The 21,132-nt window shown below is 34.3% G+C and overlaps 1 protein-coding gene across 3 annotated transcripts in view; it reads right to left on the reverse strand.

The window, feature by feature from the left end:
- The window catches only part of STAG1 (STAG1 cohesin complex component), a 410,134-nt gene that overhangs the window by 131,054 nt on the left and 257,948 nt on the right, over positions 1-21,132 (reverse strand). For all 3 annotated transcript variants that reach the window (XM_040480255.1, XM_040480256.1, XM_040480257.1), the window contains 2 exons: positions 15,609-15,760; positions 13,500-13,573 (listed from right to left, as the gene is read on the reverse strand). In XM_040480255.1, the coding sequence (XP_040336189.1) occupies positions 13,500-13,573; positions 15,609-15,760 (226 nt within the window). The remainder of the gene's footprint in view (positions 1-13,499; positions 13,574-15,608; positions 15,761-21,132) is intronic.

The following is a 21,132-nucleotide window of genomic DNA, read 5'->3' on the forward strand; positions in this document are numbered from 1 at the left end:
CAAAAATAAACATTAAAAAAATTTAAAAAAAAAATAGTAATGTTTACGTGATATTTGGGAATTTCCAAAGCAAAGATTAAAGGGGGTAAAAAAGTTAGTACAACAGGGGAAGGTGTAAAGGCAATCATAAGATTAACTAATTTTCATAATTGTGGTATTGCAGCCTTGAAATGAACAACTAAAACTGAAGTCAGGTTCACTTTACTTTTGAACTCAAAAAGAAAAAAAAAACCTAGAAAATAATAATTCTGTGGTGATCAATCATTTGTTGTAACTCTATGTCACAGCACAAAAAAATTATGTTCATTTCTATGAAAAACGTATCTAATTGACTGACCTTCACAGTTAGTGTGCGTTTATGGGAGATGTGGCTCTTTATTTATTTATTTATTTATTTATTTATTTTTCAACATTTATTTATTTTATTTTTGGGACAGAGAGAGACAGAGCATGAACGGGGGAGGGGCAGAGAGAGAGGGAGACACAGAATCGGGAACAGGCTCCAGGCTCTGAGCCATCAGCCCAGAGCCTGACGCGGGGCTCGAACTCACAGACCGCGAGATCGTGACCTGGCTGAAGTCGGACGCTTAACCGACTGCGCCACCCAGGCGCCCCAAGATGTGGCTCTTTATTATATAGACTTTAAAGTTTTCATTTTGAATTGCTTTCTTGGCAGATGGAATTCAAATTATTTTCTGCTTACAACAAAATAAATTTTAACTCCAGTGTATTTTAATGAAATGTTTCTTGTACTACTCTTACAGATGCTTTCCCAGTAAGGAAGTAGACTAAATTAAAATGACTGCAATACAAATTTTGGAGAATAACTCTTGGCTAATATGGGCATTCTGACACTTACAATTATCTCTCATGTACAAGGAATCTCACGACAGCTCTAGAATGAGAAATAATTACAAGTGCCAAGAAGGCTGCTATCTAAATTGTAGCACAAAATGAATTCATGTCTCAACCAATTTTGTCACTAATATTTGGCTAAAAAAATTACATTTTCTAAACTAGAACTTAAAGAATTAAAAAAAAAAATAGCCCAAAAGCGAAAGGAACAGCTAAAGAATTACTGAAAAGTCATATTGTATCCTTTATTAGACTGAGAACAAGAACTTGATAAAGACCTTAACTTACAGAAAGATGCTTAAAATAAATTATCTAAGCAAATGATAAATGTTAGTAAAGGGCAGTACAGGGAACACAGAGGCATAGAAAAATGTTAGAGGGGTGAAGATGGGGTCAAGGAAGGATTCTGTGAAGCAGTAATGTTTAAAAGCAGACCTGAAGAGCTGCAATTCTCCTTTCTGTTAGTTAAATCCAGATTTTTCATTTAATTATTTCAGGATAATCAAATAACGATCAACCTGGATTATCCAGGATGATTAAAATGCATTAGAAATACAATAGTTTTGGGGCGCCTGGGTGGCGCAGTCGGTTAAACGTCCGACTTCAGCCAGGTCACGATCTCGCGGTCCGCGAGTTCGAGCCCCGCGTCGGGCTCTGGCCTGATGGCTCAGAGCCTGGAGCCTGTTTCCCGATTCTGTGTCTCCCTCTCTCTCTGCCCCTCCCCCCGTTCATGCTCTGTCTCTCTCTGTCCCAAAAATAAATAAACGTTGAAAAAAAAAAAAAATTAAAAAAAAAAAAAAAAAAAGAAATACAATAGTTTAATAAATTGCAAATATTTTTCACCTCATTTTTATTCCATTATCCTTTAGTGAAAATAGTGACAAAATGAAAGGCACTACATCACTGAGAGTTTCATACAGAGCAGGTGACATGGCTATCTGCTATCCTGCATTACTATTTTACTATTAACAAAAGTTTAAGGCACAAGATTAAAAGTTGAATGTGAAGAATACATTAACTTTTAAAGAACATTATCTTTAATTTATATTCACATTTGAACTATCAACCTGACACACAGGTTAAGTAAAAAATGAAAAATATTAGGGGTCATGGGTGGCTCAGTTGGTTAAGCATCGGACTTCAGCTCAGGTCATGATCTTGCGGTTCATGGGTCTGAGTCCTGCATGGGGCCCTGTGCTGACAGCTTAAAGCCTGGAGCCAGCTTTCAATGTGCATCTCCCCTCTCTCTGCCTCTCCCCCACTCGTGCTCTGTCTCTCTCCCTCTCAAAAAAAAATGTTAGAAAGAAATTTAAAAAAATATTAGGAAGATGACTAAAATTTTTAAAAGATGGCAATTTGCTCAGAATAAATCATAACACAGTATTGTATAAGAATAACTCTGAAAACATTATTACAAAATGTTTCACTATAGTATAAAAAAGTAAAAGAGAACAAAAGACATCCATTTTTTGTCCTCTCAAATTATTGCAATCTTTCCTCTGTTACCTCCTCTTCCATTGTTTGTTCTTACGGTGTGTTCCACCACTGAAATAACAGTCTTTTTTTTGGTTGCTTTTAAGATTTTCTCATAATGTTTCATGTTACGCACTTTTACTATGGCATGATTAAAAGTGAAATATTTTCTTAACCTACTCAATACTCATTAAGTCTTTCCAATCTGACAATTCTATTTTAACCGATTTTATAAAATTTCAGCTTTCTCATTAATACTACTTCTTTCCAATATCTTTCTCTTCTTTTGGAATCCTATATAAAGGACTTATGAAGCCTCTCAAACAATCCCGCATGTATTAGAAATGTTATTCCATATCTACTTTGCTGGGGTTAAATCCTCAGTATTATATTCTAATTCACTAATTGTCCCTTCAACAGTCTAGAGTGTATTTTGTTCACTAAATATCTATCTATATCACAAATATATTTTTCATATCCAATATTTTATATTGTGTTTTTATACCTACTTGTTCTTATTATATGCCATTTATTTGTTGAAGGAAATGGGTCAATTTGGTCTGTATAATTCATTACATTCTGGGCTAAAATGATACCATGAAGACGGAGTCATACAAAAGCCTCTTCTATTTTCCATTATCTCCTATAAATTAGTAGTTAGATCTACCAGCATATAGATTAATATTCAATATTTTTATTTTATAATTTTTTTAACATTTATTTGAGAGACAGAGACAGAGCGTGTGAGCAGGGGAGGGGCAGAGAGAGAGAGGGAGACACAGATCTGAAGCAGGCCCCAGGCTCTGAGCTGTCAGCACAGAGCCTGATGCGAGACTCGAACTCACAGACTGCGAGATCATGACCTGAGCCAAAGTCAGACATTTAACTGACTGAACCACTCCAATATTCAATATTTGTCTGACATTAAAGTAGCATGTGAGACTCAAGGCATTAAAGTGCCATCACCGCACAGCACCTTCTATTTCTAGTACGTACATGCAGTAACATCACCCCTTTACAGAGTAAGTAATACTTCTGGAAAAATCAATGATTGGTACCTCTAACTGATAACTTTGGAAGGCAGGTCACATTCTCAACTGTTTGTAATTCTGGTTCACACAGCTAAAATTTTAATGTATCAAAAGTAAGCTGTGACAGATGAATACTAGTTTATTTAAGGCCTCATTAAATAAAAATCAATAAGGTAACAGAAAATTAAAGAATTGTTGTTTTTATGAGAATGATTGGTTGAAACTTTGGCAAGATTCAATAAGGGTGAAACTCTAAAATAAAAATTACGTAATGTTAGCATTGAAGACTAAGGTAAAATAATGAAAAATAATATGGATTCCGTACTAAGATTGCATGGCTGAGTCACGATGGACAGGATTTATATACCCACTTGAAAAAACTAAAAACCTGAGTAAGATATATAAAATAATGACTTTTAGATGTTGGCTATTAGGCAGAGCAGGACAGTAATCTTTGAGAAAGGGTAACAAATACAATAAGGTAATTCAGAATGCACCAGATTGGTGCCTGCCAGGTAGCAGCATTGGCAGAGGAACCAAGACAGAGCCTGGGTATATCCCTGAGTTGAGGAGAAAGAGTTGGGACTCTAGAGTACAAAGTGGCTAGATTTTTACAAGGCATAGTATCAGAGGGGAGAGATGTACATAGACAGTAACCTCTGAAGATCTGCACAAAGACTGTATCACCTCATCAGCTGAATACTAAAAAGCACACACACACACACACGAACGAACCACCTAAAGCTGGAGAAAGAATGGGGAGAGGAGATAGCACATGCAGAGCTGGGAGTATTTTGTGTCCCAATGAGCCAGAGCAGAAAAACCTTGTAATTCACAGGGCTAGAGTTCAGAGTAGAGTTCAGTTCAGAAAATGCTATTATCTTAGTATTGGGAGGAAATTAGTCTTAGACAAAATACTGCTCTGGTCCATATAACAAACCTTAAAAATAAGGATTACACATAATCATGTCTAAGAAAAAAGTAGATGAATATTTATAAAAACATTCAAACAGTTGTTATAACAAGTATTATGTTTGAGGAGAGCATGGAAGAGATGAAAGAAACATTAAGAAAATGGCAGCAAAGAACAGTGTAACAGAATAGGTTAACAGCATTGGTTATCTCTACTAGTTGTAGCGATAAAACTTTTAAACGCAAACACAGCAAAAAAATAAACTATAAAATATGTAAGAAAAGAATGACAGATTTCTTTCTAATTGGAAACAAGGGAAACCAAAGAGAGTGGATCAATTCCTTTCAAGTGCTAAAAAAATCCCAAAATGTCAACCTAGAATTCCATAACAAGAGAGAATATCTTTTAAAAATGAATGTGAGGCAATAGGAGAGTGAAGTGGTTGGGAAATGTTTTCTCCCAAAAAACAACTATGAAGACAAAAACAATCATTTCAGCTTCCTGGAAATCAACCAAAAGAACTGAGAAGCATTTATTCAAAAAAGTTGTCAACCTTTGGGTTAAAACAGCAGAAACCTATGGCATTTTGGCATGGAACTATTTTTTTTTTCAATAATTCAAAAGGACAGGGAAAAAACAAGTCCCATTAAATGTAAAATGATTGAAATCCCTTAGAGTATGTTTAATAACCACAACAAAGTTAAATTAGAAATTAATAATAGAAATTAATGGAAGATCTCCAAATATTTAAAAATTAAACAAAAGACTTAATAACCCATGAGTCAAAGAAGAAATCTCAATACAGAAATAAGGAAATGATTTGTATGGAATAAAAATTAAAATATATCATTATCAAAAATCCTGTTATGTCACTAAAGCAGTGCTTTGTGGAAATTTATAGCTTAAAAGGCTAGATAAGAAAGGAAGAGGGATATAAGATCAGTAACCTCAGTTTCTACCTTAAGAAACTAGAAAGAGATGAATAAATCAAAATGAAAGCAATCAGACAGAAAGGAAATAAGGAATAAAGCAAAAATCAGTGAAATAAAAAATACATAAATAATGTCAATGAAACCAAAAGTTCAATCTTTGAAAAGATCAGTAAAATGGATAAACCTTTAGCTAGACTAAGACAAAAAGGAAAGAAGATACAAAAACAAACAAAAATCAAATAGGCATCACTGCCAATCCTACAGAAATAAAAAGGATTCCAAGGAAATATCTATCAAAAGCCACACTATGCCATCAAATCTGCAATATACATGAAATGGACATATTGTCTGCAAGACAAAAATTACTATAATGAATCAATAAACAGAAAAACCAGAGGCACCTGGGTGGTTCAGTCGGCTGAGCCTCTTACTTTGGCTTAGGTCATGATCTCATAGTTTGTAAGTTTGAGCCCCGCATCGGGCTCTGTGATGACAGCTTAGAGCCTGGAGCCTGCTTTGGATTCTGTGTCTCCCTCTTTCTCTGCCCTCCCCCACTCGCACTCTCTCAAAAATGAATGAATGTTAAAAAAAAACAAACAAACAGGAAAAATGTGTAATAAGATATTTAATCAGTAAATGAAAATCATCATCCAAAAATACCAGCTAGGCTTAAAGGGCTTCACTGGTGAATTCTATCAAATCAATAAAAAAGAAATAATACTAATCTTTCATAAACTCTTTCAGAAAACAGAGCAGAAGGGAAGACTTCCCAGATATTCTATGAGGCCAGTTAGCAGATTAATGCCCCCCTATGAGAGGAGACACAAAAATCCTTAACAAAATATTAGCAAACTGAATCCAGCAGCATGTAAAAGGATTATGTATCAGGATGATGTAGAATTTTTACCAGAATGCAAAATTGGTCTAATACCTGGAAATCAATTAATATAATTAATATAATGCACTATCTTAACAGAATAAAGGAAAAAGTCTGTATTTTCATCTTAACTGAAACAGAAAAAAAATAAAATCAGTCAATCATGATAAAAACAACATATGAAATAAAGTTATAAGGGAATTTCCTCATCTGACTAAAGGGTATCAATATAAAACTTAATAGCTACTGACATTAAAGGCTGTTTTCCCCTTAAGATTAGGAAAAAAGGAAAGCTGTCCTCTCTTACCACTTTTACCCAGTTTTGTAGTGAAGTTATATAGCCAGTGCAATAAAGTTAAAAAAAAAAAATTAAAGACACAGAAATAGAAAGTGTTTAGACTTAGATAGAAAGTAGGAATTAAAATGGTCTTTATTCACATATGACATGACATGTTATGTAGAAAATCCTAAATAATCTACAAAAACAAACAAAATCTCAAGACTATAGAACAATGAAAGTATCTTGTAATTCTGAAGGAATAAAAAAAAATCACCTGTATTTTTTATACATTAGTAAGGAAGAATCTAGAATAGAAATTAAGAGAACAATTGTACTTGAAAAATCATGAAAAACAGCCAAGAGAAATTAAAGAATATCTAAACAAGTGGAGATAACAATCTTATATTCATAGATTGGAAGATTCAAAATGTGAAAAATGCAATTCTCTCTGCATTGGTCTATAGAGTCATATTCTCCATCAGAATTCCAGCAGGCTTTTATGTAAAAATTGACAAGCTGGGGGCACCTAGCTGGCTCAGTTGGTTAAGCATCCGACTCTTGGTTTTGGCTCAGGTCATGATCTCACAGTTCATGAGATCAAGCCCCGTGTTGGGATCTGTGCTGACAGCGTAGAGGCTGCTTGGATTCTCTCTCTTGCTCTCTTTTTGTCACACCCCTGCTTGCACTGTCTCTTTCTCTCTCTCAAAATGAAGAAATACAAATTTTTTAAAAATTGACATGTTGACTCTAAAATTTACATAGAAATACAAAAATCTATAATTGTCACAACAATTTTGAAAAAGAACAAAGTAGGAGGATTTAACACAACCTAATTTTTTAAAGGTACTCTAAAAAAAGACAAGTAAGCATGTTCTACTTATACATGGAATCTAAATAAGCCAAACTCAAAGAAATAGAGTAGAATGGTGGTTGCTGGAGGCCAGGGAATGACAGAAATGGAGATATGTTGGTCAAAGAGTACAAACTTCCAGTTATAAGATGAGTAAGTTCTAGAGATCTAATGTACAGCATTGTGACTATAGTTAACAAAGCTGTATCTATTACATACTTGGAAGTTGCTAAGAGAGTAAATCTTAAATGTAATCACCACCACACAAAGAAGGTGCTTACGTGAGACAACTGAGGTGTTAAGTAACCTTACTGTGGTAATCACTTCACATCATATATGTGAATCAAATCATCACATTGTACAACTTAAACTTACAGGTCCTACATCAATTATGTATCAAAGCTTTAATCAATACAGATGGTATGGGTATAAGGACTGATTAGAAAAATCCATAAATTAATCTTTGCATTCATGTTCATTTAGTTTTCAAGAAAAGCTCCAAGGAGGGGTACCTGGCTGGTTTAGTCAGTAGAGTGTGGGACTCTTAACCTAATCGGGGGGGTCATGAGTTGGAGCCCCACATTGGTTGTACAAATTACTTAAAAAAAGAAAAAAAGCTCCAAGGCAATTCAATTGGAGGAGGGTAGTATTTCACCAAATGGTGCTTGGACAAATGAATATACGTAAAAAGTGGACTTATACCCTTATATCCAAAAAATACATAATAGTTAACTGTATATATATTTTAACTTATAAGATTAAGTTATTGAATTTCTAGAATAAAACACAGAAAAAAATTTGGGATTAGGAAAAATGTTCACAGATATCAAAAGCATGTACACAGAAGAAAAGTGAGTAAATTACTTCATTCAAATGGAATACTTTTGCTCTTCAAAAGATAAGGTATCATTAAGAAAATGAAAACAAAGCCACAGGCAAGAAAAAAAATTGCAAACCATTTATGTGATAAGGGACTTGAATCAAGAATACAAAAGTACTTCTACAAAAACCCTCTCAATATTGGTTAGAATAAACAGACAGAAAATCAGTAAGGATAGAAATTACTTGAACAACACTAACAGATTTTGACCTAAAAACAAAAGCACAGTATGTAATTTTTCCTGAGTAAATAGAACATTTCTTAAGATAGACCATATTGTCGGTCATAAAACACAATTCAATAAATTTGAAAGCATTCAAATTACACAAAGTATGTTCTCTGACTACAATGGAATTAAATTAGAAATCAATAACAGAAAGTTCTCAGATGTTTGTAAACTAAATACTTTCTTCTTGTCAAGGAAACAAGTCAAAAAGGAAATTAGAAAGTATTGGAGCTGAATGAAAATGGAAACACAACATATCCAAATTTAGGGGATACAGCTAAAGCAATACTAAGAGAGATTTATAGCAGTAAACTCTACTGTTAGAAAACAGGCCTCAAATCAACTACCCCACTTTCCACCTTGTGAAGCTAAAAAGCAGAGTAAATGAAACCCAAAGTAAGCAGAAAAAGGAAATAAATAAAATTGCAGAAATCAATGTGATAGAAAATAGAAAAATAATAGAGTTCAATGTAACCAGAATCTTATTTTTTAAGAAAAATAAATACAATCGGTATGAGAGATGTGAAACCAATGATATTTTATGAACAACTTTATGCTGATAATTGTTGAATATAATTCAACAACGCAGATCAACGTATCATTTTCTTGATACTGAAAAGACTTATATCTATTAAAGAAATTTAATTTGCAATTAAAGACATCCCTACAAAGAAAACACTCAATCCCAATGGTATATAATGCCTATGTGAAAAAAAAAAATTATTAAACTCTTCCAGATGATTAAAAAGGAGATAACACATTGCAACTCATTCAACAAAGCCAGCATTTCCACAGTACCAAAAGCAGTCAGAGACATTCAATAAAATTAAAAGTTAAGAGATACACATCTCTCTTGGGGAGCCTGCGTGGTGGCTTAGTTGGTTGAGTGTCTGGCTTTTGATTTTGGCTCAGATCATGATCCCAGGGTTGTGGGATCAAGCGCTGTGTCAGGCTCCGTGCTGAGCGTGGAGCCTACTTGGTATTCTCTCTCTCCTTCTGCCCCTATGCCCCTCCCCCTTGTTGATGCACATGCTCTCTTCTCTCTCTCAAATTTAAAAAGAAAAAAAATTTTTAAAAAGATCTATATAGATCTTTCTTGAACACAGAACTATAATTCTTAGGAAAATTTTAGCAAATTTATTTAGAAAGAAAAATTTATCATGACTGTGGGTTTTAGCCAAAGAATTTAAGGCTAAGATTATAAAATCAACCAATTTAGTTCACATTAACAGTCTTAAAAAAGAAAAACCATATATACCAACCTCCACAGATGTAGAAAAGTATTTGACAAAATCCAAGATTCATTTCTAATAAAAAGTCTCAGAAAACTAGGAACAGAAGGGATATTTCCTCAATCTGATAAAAGGCATATGTGAAAAACTTATTAAAACTCATGAAACTTATGAACACTAATTAGGCTTAGTGAAAAAAGTTAGATGAAAACAACAACAAAAATCAGGAATACATACTGTATAATTCCATTCCTATGAAATCCTAAAAAATGTAAACAGTTAGCAAACTGATAATTGATTGATTCTGGGGAGCAGGAGAAGACTGGAAGAAAGGGAGGTAGGGAGGAATTACAAAGTGGCAAGAGAAAATTTTTGAGGATGATGGATATATTCCATTATCTTGCTTGTGGTAGTTGTACAGGTGTATATATGTCAAAACTTAGGCACTTAACTGTGTCTGACACCAACTCTTTATGGGTTCCTGGACCCAATTTGAATTTGGGGCATGGGTTTTTGCCTGCACGCACACACACACCAACAATACCTACTGGTTTCTGAGAATTCAGCTCAATTCTGACACTATCTACCTGGACACAGCATCAGACTCTACAGGTTAAGAGCTCAGTCCTTCAAGATTGTCCTCTATCCTCCACTTCAAATGCCAATCATAAGCCCTAGGCTTTTTGTTACCTATGCTTGTGACCCATGGGCTATTAGACTGGAGGTTCCAACCACATCCTCTTTATATTCTTTTAATATGCAAGAGCAGCTCATAAAACTCAGGGGAACAATTACGTTAACCAATTAACTAAAGGATATGATAAAGGATTTGAATCAATAGCCAGATGAAGATATACACGGGGCAAGGTATGGAGAAAGGGCACATAGCTTTCATGCCCATTCTAGGTGTGTTACTTTGTTTGTGTTCACCAAGCTCTCTGAACCAGTCCTTTGGATTTTTATGGAGGTCTCACTGAATATTCATGATTGACTAAGCCACTGCCATCAGCTGATTCAACCTTCAGTCCCCCAGCCCTCCAGTGGTTGGCAGGTATGACTAAAAGTTCCAAAGGACCAAATATATAGGTCTTATAAAAAATTATATAACATGTAATTTGTTTTACATTAATTATACCTTTATAAAGTTATAATAGAAAAAGACTACATGGCAAATATATGGAAATTCTTGTTTTTTAAAAAATTTTTAATGTTTATTTTTGAGAGAAAGAGTGACACAGCATGAGTGGAAGAGGGGCAGAGAAAGAGGGAGACAGAATTTGAAGCAGGCTCCAGTCTCTAAGCTGTCAGTTCAGAGCTCAATGCGGGGCTTGAACCTACGAATTGTGAGATCATGACCTGAGCCTAAGTCAGACACATAACGGACTGAGCCACCCAAGTACCCCTGGAAATTCTGGCTTTTTAAAAAATTAACTTTTCCATAACTTACTACATGTGTAGTTTATGAACAAAAGAGAATATGAAATTATAATCAAATATTCCATACTGAAATTAAAGGCCTTGGTCCTTTTTTTTTTTTTTTTTTGGTGAAATAAACAGTTTTTCATATAAAAAAATAAAACAGGCAGAAGTAAAGCAATAACAGAGAAACTCAGGAATGAGGAGAGCTGGAAATGGTAAATTTGTGAGTAAATATAAATAATTTTGTTTTCTTATTCTTAAGTTTATTTAAAAGACAGGTGGCTTTTTTCCTTTTCTTTTTTTTTTTTTAATCGATTGGTTTAGTTCCCCAAATCCCAAACATCTCCAACTTCAGGATGTGTATCCCTATCAGGCTATACAGTCTCTCTCAGTATCTTTTTATAATCAGCTATTAAACACATTTTCCCAGTGCGTTAAAGAAAAAAAAAAAAAAAAAGGTTTATTTATTTTGAGACAGCATGAGCAGAGAAGAGGCAGAGAGAGAGGGAGAGAGAGAATCCCAAGCGGGCTCTGTGCTATCAGCACAGAGCCTGACACAAGGCTCGATCTCATGAATCATGAGATCATGACTTGAGCAGAAATCAAGTCAGACACTTAACTGACTGAGCACCCCAGATACCCCTTCCCAGTGCATTGTAATCTTCCAGGTTTCTTCTAAAAGTTCTATTATTCATTCAAGAAGTTAGGTGCGAATTTATTAAACTTGCCTAAATTTCCTAATACTAAAGCAGATAGTCACAAATTACTAGATAACAGCAAGCTAACTTCTGGTGCTGTTCAGTAGTTCATCTTTTTTTTATCCTTTTTACTTTTTGACCCCCTTCACCCATTTTCCCCATCTACCCATTGGCAACCACCAATCTGTTTTCTGTATCTATGAGTTTGTCTTTGTTTTTAGATTCCACATATAAGCCACAGTATTTGTCCTTCTCTGCTTGAGTTATTTCACTCAGCATAATGTTCTTGAGGTCCATCCATGTTGTTGCAAATTACAAGATTTCATTATTTTTTAATGGCTGAAAATATTCCATTGTATATATAAAATTTCTTTATCCATTCATCAACCTATAGGTTGTTTTCATATCTTGGTTATTATAAATAATGCTGTAATTAACATGGGAGTGCATATCTTTTCAAGTTAGTGTTTTCTTTTTCTTTGTATAAGTATCAAGAAGATTTAAAAAAAAGGTAGGGGGTGTGTGGGTGGCTCAGTCCGTTGAGCGACCAACCCTGGATTTCAGCTTAGGTCATGATCTCATGGTTTGTGGGATTAAGCCTCACATCAGGCTCCATGCTATGCATGGGTTTCTCTCTTTCCCTCTCTCTGCCCCTCTCCCACTCACGTGGCGTGTTCTCTCTCAAAATAAATAAACATTAAAAAAATTATCAAGAAGATCAAACGTCTTTTTCATACTCTGAATTAAAACAAGACGTTTAAGTTAAAATATCAAACTACATTTCTTTTTTTTTAATGGATTTCCCTGTTTTAACTAACTTTTTAAATTAACTGGCCAATTAAAAGTCTCAAATGTATCTAAAAACAGTGCTTCTATTATCTGTGTCTATCTACCTAAACATACATCATGCCTAACTAAAAGAACGTAGCAAGTTAATGTAGATGATTCATTAATTCTCTGTGAAATATGCTGCTTAATAATGTAGTCAACAATTAAAAACTTCACAGAAAGACTAAACTGGCTTGCAATGGAGCATGACAAAAATACTTTGGTTCTATTTTCATGTGTATAGATGAAGATAAAGAAGAGTTGTTGATTATTTACAGAGGTGCCCTTTTTTTGTCAACTTTTCTCCCATCTTCAAAGATGTATTTTTAAAACACTCCTGGTTAATTTGACCGTGAAACAGGATGAGTATCACAGGACAGGAAGCAGGGCATTGAATTTTTTCAAATATCAAGAACATCTTGATATCATCTGTGATATCAATATTATCTGTGATTATTATCACAGATAATTATCTGTGATTATTAACTGTGATAATAATATCACATCTTATTAAGGCCACATTAATTTAATGATATCCTATTAATAAATACTCCATCAGTATAAATCCAAATATACTGAATGCTTCTAACAATATATGATCTGAACTTAAAAGAGTATGGCAGTGTTACAATTTCTTCCACAACAGGGGTGCCTGGGTGGCTCAGTTGGTGCAGCATCTGACTCTTGGTTACGACTCAAGTCATGATCTCATGGTTTGTGGGTTTGAGCCGCATATTAGGCTCCATGCTGACAGTGCAGAGCCTGCATTAGATTCACTCTCTCTCTGCCCCTTCCCCACTTGTGCTCTTTTTCTAATAAACTTAAAAACAAAAAACAATTTCTTCCACAACAGTAGTATGACATTTATTTAGCTTTTAGAGCCAAAGCTGTTTCCCAAAGAACAAAACAAATAGAGAGTTTCCTATTTTTATAATTACCTAGGACTACAAAAAAAGCAATAAATTATTTAAGTTAAAAATCTAAGTGATTTTTAAAATTCCTTACCGGTATCTATGAACAAATATACCCTTAAAAATAGAATTCATCATATTTTCAATTTCATCCTGGTTTTCCTGTAGCTGAAATGAAAAAACAAAAAAAGTTAAATCCTGATCATCTTATTTGAAATGAACAGTTCCAGTTATTTTTAATTCCCAGTTATTCCCATTCTGAATAATAATCAATCCTTTTTTTCACTTATTGTGCATCACTTGTTTGAAATTACCAGTACTACTGCATTACTTCAAAAGCTTTACTAAACTGACTTCAGAACCTCTTTGTCTCTTTACACATACATACACACAGTAACTAACAAAAGTGTGATGTGGCTAAATGTGGCCAGATTCCAATATCCAAAATACTACCTGCTTTGAGAAGAAGCCTCAATTTCTGTCTTTCTTTCTTTCTTTCTTTCTTTCTTTCTTTCTTTCTTTCTTTCTTTTTTAAGAAGTCTCAATTTCTATACCTCTTCCAACAAAGTCAGGCCCCTGGCTTGTTTTGCCTCTCTTGGTAACAGGCCATCCTTGATCATATTTGCCACTGTAAAAGAAACTTACTATTCGACCTAAAGTATCCAAATATTACTCTGCATCTGTTCAGCCCATAACTGAGACTAGGCCAAGTTCCAATACAGAAGGCATAATTGAAGATAGAAGCAATCCTCGCCATTCGTCATAGAATGCAGCAACAAAATAAAATAGTCTAGTGATGATATAAAATTCAGGAAATACTACTGATCATCAGTTAAAGTTTGAGCTTATTTACTGCTCAAGAGGCACAAAAGCACTTGTACAAAATTACATTCCAAGTGATATTTCTTATTATAATCTCTTGTGTAGTAATACTCAGTGAAATAATTTGCTTTTATTACATATAAGAGTGTGAGAATAAAATTCCTTCAGACTTGCTCTTTTGCTGTATGCTTTATTTCAGTTTTACTGAAATAATTTTTTTATTTTATGTTTTATTATATAAAAATTTAATTTATAAGAGGCATACAGTTTGGTTAATAGTACTTACTATGTCAAGGAGTTGAAAAGCTTTAAAATTAACACCAACCCTGGATGGAATTCCTTAGTGGAAGCTGAGACACAAATTTTCTTCAAACGCACAGTTCCAAAATTTACTTTCACAAAATTTCAAGTATTATATATGATTGTAACTGTGTTCCTCAGAAATTCATATGCTGAAGTCCTAATGCCCCAGTACCTCAAACCTTATTTGGAAATAGGATTGTGTCAGATGTAATTAGTTAAGATGGGGTCATTCTAGAGTAAGATGGGCCCTGAATCCATTATTACTGGTGTCTTTATAGAAAGCAGAAATTTAGAGACAAACACACACACGGAAGTCATGGAGAAACTGGAGTCATCTTCAACTTGAAGCCACTTAGTCTGTGTTGGTATCTGTTATAGCAGCCCCAGCTAGCACCCTAATACAGCATGGGTAATAATTTAAAATTAGTTTGCTTTTCGTGTTGCTTGTTATAACCCATTATTCATCAGTAATTTATTTGTAGCAATGTGATATTATTCTGTTTTCAAGTTAAAATACTGTATATTTAAAATTTGATTTCCTATTGGGCAAATAAAAATATTACCTACTAAAAACCCAGTTTAAAACACTTTCAAGATATATATATATATATACACACACATACATGAAAATTGCAGTGTAAAACTGAGACCAATCTTATTTATAGGAATGCCTTATTCATCAGCTAATAAGTAGTCTTTGGCTTCCTTCTAGAAGGGCAGCTTTGCTAGCACCCAGCTCTGACCATACTATTTATTATGCTTTCTGAATTCACAGCCTGATAATCTTTCTGAGTTACCTGACCCCTAGACTACCTTCTTTCAAACATAGGATTGTTTTATGATTCTCTTCAGCCATCAGACAGCACTCAGATAATCAATGGCTAAACATTCCAGTTTAATTTGAAACCTTGAGATCACACATCTGACTTAAATAAATAATTTAAAATACATACAACACACTTGCTCCCTCCCTCTGTCCCTCTGTCTCTCTCTCACACACACAGCCACACGCAGCCCCATCCAAAACAAACAAACAAAAAACAAAATCACACATACCTTAAGATAGTATGAAACTTACCTCTTTGCGTTTCTGAAGAAGTAACTCCAACCTTTCATTGGCTCTCTTCCCAATCATTTTATTTCTCTCAGCTTCATATTGTCTTTGTGTGTTATCCTGATGAATACTGAGGTTTAAGGCAACATTCACCAACGCAGTCATGAGCTTCATGGCTATGAAATAAAGGAAGATTACGGTTTTCACCTATTAATCAGATTTTCATCTGTAAGATAACAAATGTATAATGGAAATGGGTGAAGGAAACAAATAGTCAGTTTCTATGTTTTTAAAAAAAGAAAACTTAACTTTATAGAAATAAAGTCATGATCTTAGGCTGCAACATAATTTTCTGTGTCTTAGTGTCTCTATAGCTTAGTTCACAACATTTTCCTCCTTAAAATCAGCTCCATCCTAATTAGCAGCAGGAAGAATTTAACACCCCCTCTTCCCAACCTTCAAACATGCATGTTAGGTTTTTCTCCTGCCCATGAGTTCTGTGTATACAACTGCATCTTTAATACCTTTAGACACTTCAAAGATGGCTTAGATATTTACAATCAATTCACGGCCCTTACCCACAAAGATGGTTTGTTCTCAGTGAATAGCCTAGCTCCCAAACCCTGAAATACAGATCCTACCAAACTCATTAATCAAATATGTACCCCATGAACTTCTGATTGACCTATTTTCCTCACAGTGTTAATGTACTTTTAAATGTTCACTTGGATTTGCAAATCTTTAAATATTTTCAAACTTGTGTTTCAAGTCATCTGAAAAACAGGTATAACACAAACCTTAAACTTTTCTCTACTCATATTTATTTTCGTTATTGACAGTGTAGAAAAATACTGACAAAGGACTAAGAATTTGTGCTGGTAAAAAAAACTTTCTTTTTTTTCTTTCTAGGTTATTTATTCATCTGCAAGTATGAACGAATGTGCAGTTTTAAAAAATGAACTGATCAATGTTTTGGAATACTGATCCACTTATCGGCAAACATCCATAACTATATAGGAGCATGCATGTCTCTTAAAACTTATGATTTCCCTTTAAATACATCTATTATCTATATGCACGCGCGCGCGGGCACACACACACACACACACACACACTATATATATATATACACATATATATAATGTTAACCTGAAACTCTGTCTGCTTTTTGGCAACTCCATGTTAATAGTGATTGCTGCCTTTAAGCTAAAATATAAGACAAGATGTAAACAAATATATTTAAGTTAGTGACTACTTAGAAATACATTTAATTAAAATACTTTTTTCCTAAGATACAGTGTCTCACAATAGTAAGTTGAGAAATATTCTCATGTTTCAAAATACAGGCTAGTGATTTTACAATATTTTACACACTGTCAGGGTATCTGATGATACTGTGAACGTTAAAAGTACTTTTTTTTTTTTTAAGTTTATTTATTTTTGAAAGAGAGACAGAGCACAAGCGGGGAGGGGAAGAGAGAGAGGGAGACAGAATCCAAAGCAGGCTGCAGGCTCCGAGCTGTCAGCACAGAGCCAGAGGTGGAGCTCTAACTCATGAAGTGCAAGATTATGACCTGAGCCGAAGTTGGATGCTTAACCGACTAAGCCACCCAGGCACCCCTAAAAGTACTTTTTAAATTAATCTGTATAAAAAAGGAGAATAGCTCAAAGAAAAGGGGGATCTGGGGCATTCACACTGCCCAAAGTCATGGAAAATAGTGTAATAGAGTTTTTCCTGAGCATACAAAATCATACCCTTTGGAGTTTTAATTCAGGATATACCTCCAGGTCCCCAAAACAAAATGACTTATATGTCAAGGAGTTGAAAAGCTTTAAAATTAACACCAACCCTGGATGGAATTCCTTAGTGGAAGCTGAGACACAAATTTTCCTCAATTTAATGATTTTTGCTTTTAGCTACATATCTCCTTATGAACCCAGATCCCACACGCCAACTGCCACTGTGTAATGACCCTCTTCCCATCCTAGACATATAAACATAATGCAAAATGGTCAATATGTTTTCACAAAAAGACAGGATATAACAGTATTTACTGAGATAAAATGCTTATTGATCTGTAAAACAAATTTCAACTGAAATTTTCAATTCATTTACCAACAATTAGCAAATAAATGGCTACTGAGAGACTGCTAATTTAATGACACATACATAACATGGGGACTGTGATGTCTGAGTCTAGTGAAAAACACTCATTCCTACATACAGTGAGCACTAATTAAATTTCACTGGTATTACTAAAGGAATTATTTTATAAATTAATAATTCTACAGGAATTCAGCCTGGTTCTGTGACACTGGCTATGAAGTAGTTTCTCCTTGTTTACCGAAGAGACGAATACTTCATTTAGCCTTCAAATTTTAACTACTGGGTATAGAAGGGCAAACCTGTTTTAATGCTGTGCTACTCATAGTATGGTCTGCAAATAGGTGCTGACCACAAATGGTTTATTCACAGTTGATTATCAGTACAATTCAAAAGTTTTTAGAAATTTTCTTAACAATCTGACAATGATTGTATGTCTACTGACTAATAATATGACACTAAGAAACATATAATTCATTTGCTTGCATTTTACAAAAGTATTAGCTTGTGAAAGACTGGTAATTAAAAAACTAGCCTTAATACCACAGAGTTTAATAAAAACTTATTTAGTGCTTCCTCATTCACCTATCAATCCAGTATGTACGTAACCACTATTCTACTACAAACTAGACATACAGAGGTGAATTAGAGTATCTATCTTCGTGGTTATTACATTCTAAGTTAGTGAACATAATAAACTAATACAGAATATACAAATGAAAAAAGTATGCCAGTTAATAAAAAATCTATAATGAAAAATACAGAATTTTTAAAAAACAGTATGGTAAAAAGGGTAGTCACAGGCAAGAAGGCCTCTCTGCAGAGTTCACATTTGACCATTAAGTGAAGGGATGAGTATAAGATTATATGACATAACATTGTTCCAGGGAAAAGGAGTCCAAAGGTTATAAGATAAATTGTTATGAAGAGGGCACTCATAAAAGAGCAAGGTATTTAATGTGGCTGAAGCACAGAAACAGAGGCAGGAGATGAGAGTAAGAAAGAAATCAAGAGACCAGTTTACAAGAGTTCTACTAGAATCTAGTCAGAACTCAGGAATTAAATCTAAAGCAGATAAGACCCACCAGAAAATATGGTATGGGTGAGAAATAGTTTGATTTGCATTTAAAACCGCTGTGCGAACAGATTATAGAAGAGTAAAAGTGGAAGAAGGAAGACTAAATAGGAGAACACTAGGAGCTGAAAATATTTTGCCAAAAGTTTGGAATAATGATTCTCAAGTTGTTGGCTTTCAGCAACTCAGTACAACAATGCTGGCGTGAAGTAAAGTGTTAACCAATAGGTAGAGAGGTTCTGAAGATTTAGCTAAAAAAAAAAATTATAGATTATAATGTAGGAAAATAAGATCAAAAGAAAAGACAAGGGTAATTAGAAAGCTTTGATTTTATTAGGTATCTAAGTGGAAATATCCAGTAGATATATATTTGAAGTCATCATCAAAGACATTATTTAGAGCAAATAAAACAACACATCATCCAATGAAAAATGAGGCATGATTTATGTGCTGAAAAGAAAAGCTTATCAAGACATTTGTTGATGGGGGAAAAAAAAAGCAAGAAGCTTGTGAGTATGTATACAATGCTATCATTTATGAAAAAAAGGAATGTTATTTATTTTTATGTGCCACTCTTGTAAGCTCTTTACACATACTTAGTCATTTATACCTCATAACTCAAACAAGTAAGTATATTAAAACTATTCTTTTTGTACATAGGAGAAAACTGAGACCAAGATCAGCTAAGAGACTTGAAAGTTACACAGCCAGCAACGGGGCAGAGACAGAATTTGATTACAGGGAGTTATGCTCCACAGTCCAAGTTCTTAAGCACGATATCACATACTGCCTCTCAATCAATATGTATGTGCTATTATATTCATAATCTTTGGAAAAAAATTTATGAGACTGCCAAATTTGGTTGCCTTCAAGAAGATAATTTGATAGCTCAGAGCCATGGGTGAATGACATTTTACCATATATATAAATCATGTGACTATATTACCTCTTCCACCATCATTATTTTCTAACAAAAATAATAAAATTATGGAATTGGTTTTCACTTTATTCACCAAAGAGTGAATAAAGACAGGAAAGACAAAAAGGTCTGAAGACTGAGTTCTGAGATAATTCAGTATTTACAATTTAGCTTTTTAAGATCCATTATGACAGTGTGTATTCCAGAGAACAAGTTCAGACAGTGACTTAAGAAAGAAGAAGTAGCTATGTCTACTGAGAGAGAAACATAATACCTGGGAGCTTCCCTGTGATTTGGACAATAAAGAGGTAACTGCTGACTAAGAACAGAAACACTGAAGTGGCAGAAACAGATATCTGACTGGAGTGTGTTTAAAGAGAATTAAGAAGACAAAAAGGAGTGAACATAAATAATTGAGATTTGCTTCGAAGAAAAGGAGAGTATTAGGACTGTAGGAAGAAAGGCATGAGGAAACAAGGGAGAATGTAATGGTCAGTCTTATGTATCAACCTGGCTAGGCTACAGTATCTAGTTATTGAATCAAATACTAATCCAGGTGTTACTGTGAAGGTATTTCATGGATATAGTTAACAGTGACATCAGCCAGTTTTAAGTAGAGGAGATACCCTCAATAAGGTGGTGGGTTTCATGTAGTCAGTTGAATACCTTAAGAAGAAAAAACTAAGGTTTCCTGGAGAAGGAAATTCTGCATCAGGGCTGTACAACTCCAACCTCCCTCTAGCTTGCTGTCCTACAAAGATTTCAAATTTGCCAGTTCCCACAATTGTGTCAGCCAACTTACTGAAATACATCTCCCTGGCACAGACCCCTCGCACGCACCAAGTCTACTGATCATAGAGTGTTGGAAAGCTTCAGTTTGAGGGGAAACAGGATCTATCTTCATTCTTTTTTCACCCTTGGATCTAGCTTCTTTTAACAAACAAACCAAAACGCACCTAGAATCTAGCTTCCTTTTCTGGGGGCTGGTGGGGGGGAACCTCGTCTTAATATAGCCATTACTTGGAAGAGTACAACGGTCTTTCCTAACAATCAAATGCAGAAAGTAACCCAGACAAAATGAGAAGACAGGGGAATTAACCCCAAAAGAAAGAACAGAGAAGTCACAAGGATTTAATCAATGCAGATAAAAGTAAGATGTCTGAACCAGAATTTAAAACAGTAATCTTGAGGAAACTAGCTGGGTTTGAGATAAGCACAGAAGACACTACACAATCCTTTACTGTAGAGATAAAACAACTAAAAACTAGTCAGGCAGAAATAAAAAAATGCTATAACCAAGATGCAAAGCCAAATGAATGCAATGCTAATGAAGATGGATGAAGCAGAATAGCAAATCAGCGATACAAAAGATAAAAACTATGGAAAATAATGAAGCTGAAAAAGAAGGAAAGAAAGGTATTGGATCACAAATGTAGACTCAGGGAACTCG

This window comes from Herpailurus yagouaroundi, unplaced genomic scaffold (genome assembly GCF_014898765.1).
Source record: "Herpailurus yagouaroundi ecotype Mexico unplaced genomic scaffold, PumYag 159, whole genome shotgun sequence".
NCBI classification, from domain to species: Eukaryota; Metazoa; Chordata; class Mammalia; order Carnivora; family Felidae; genus Herpailurus; species Herpailurus yagouaroundi.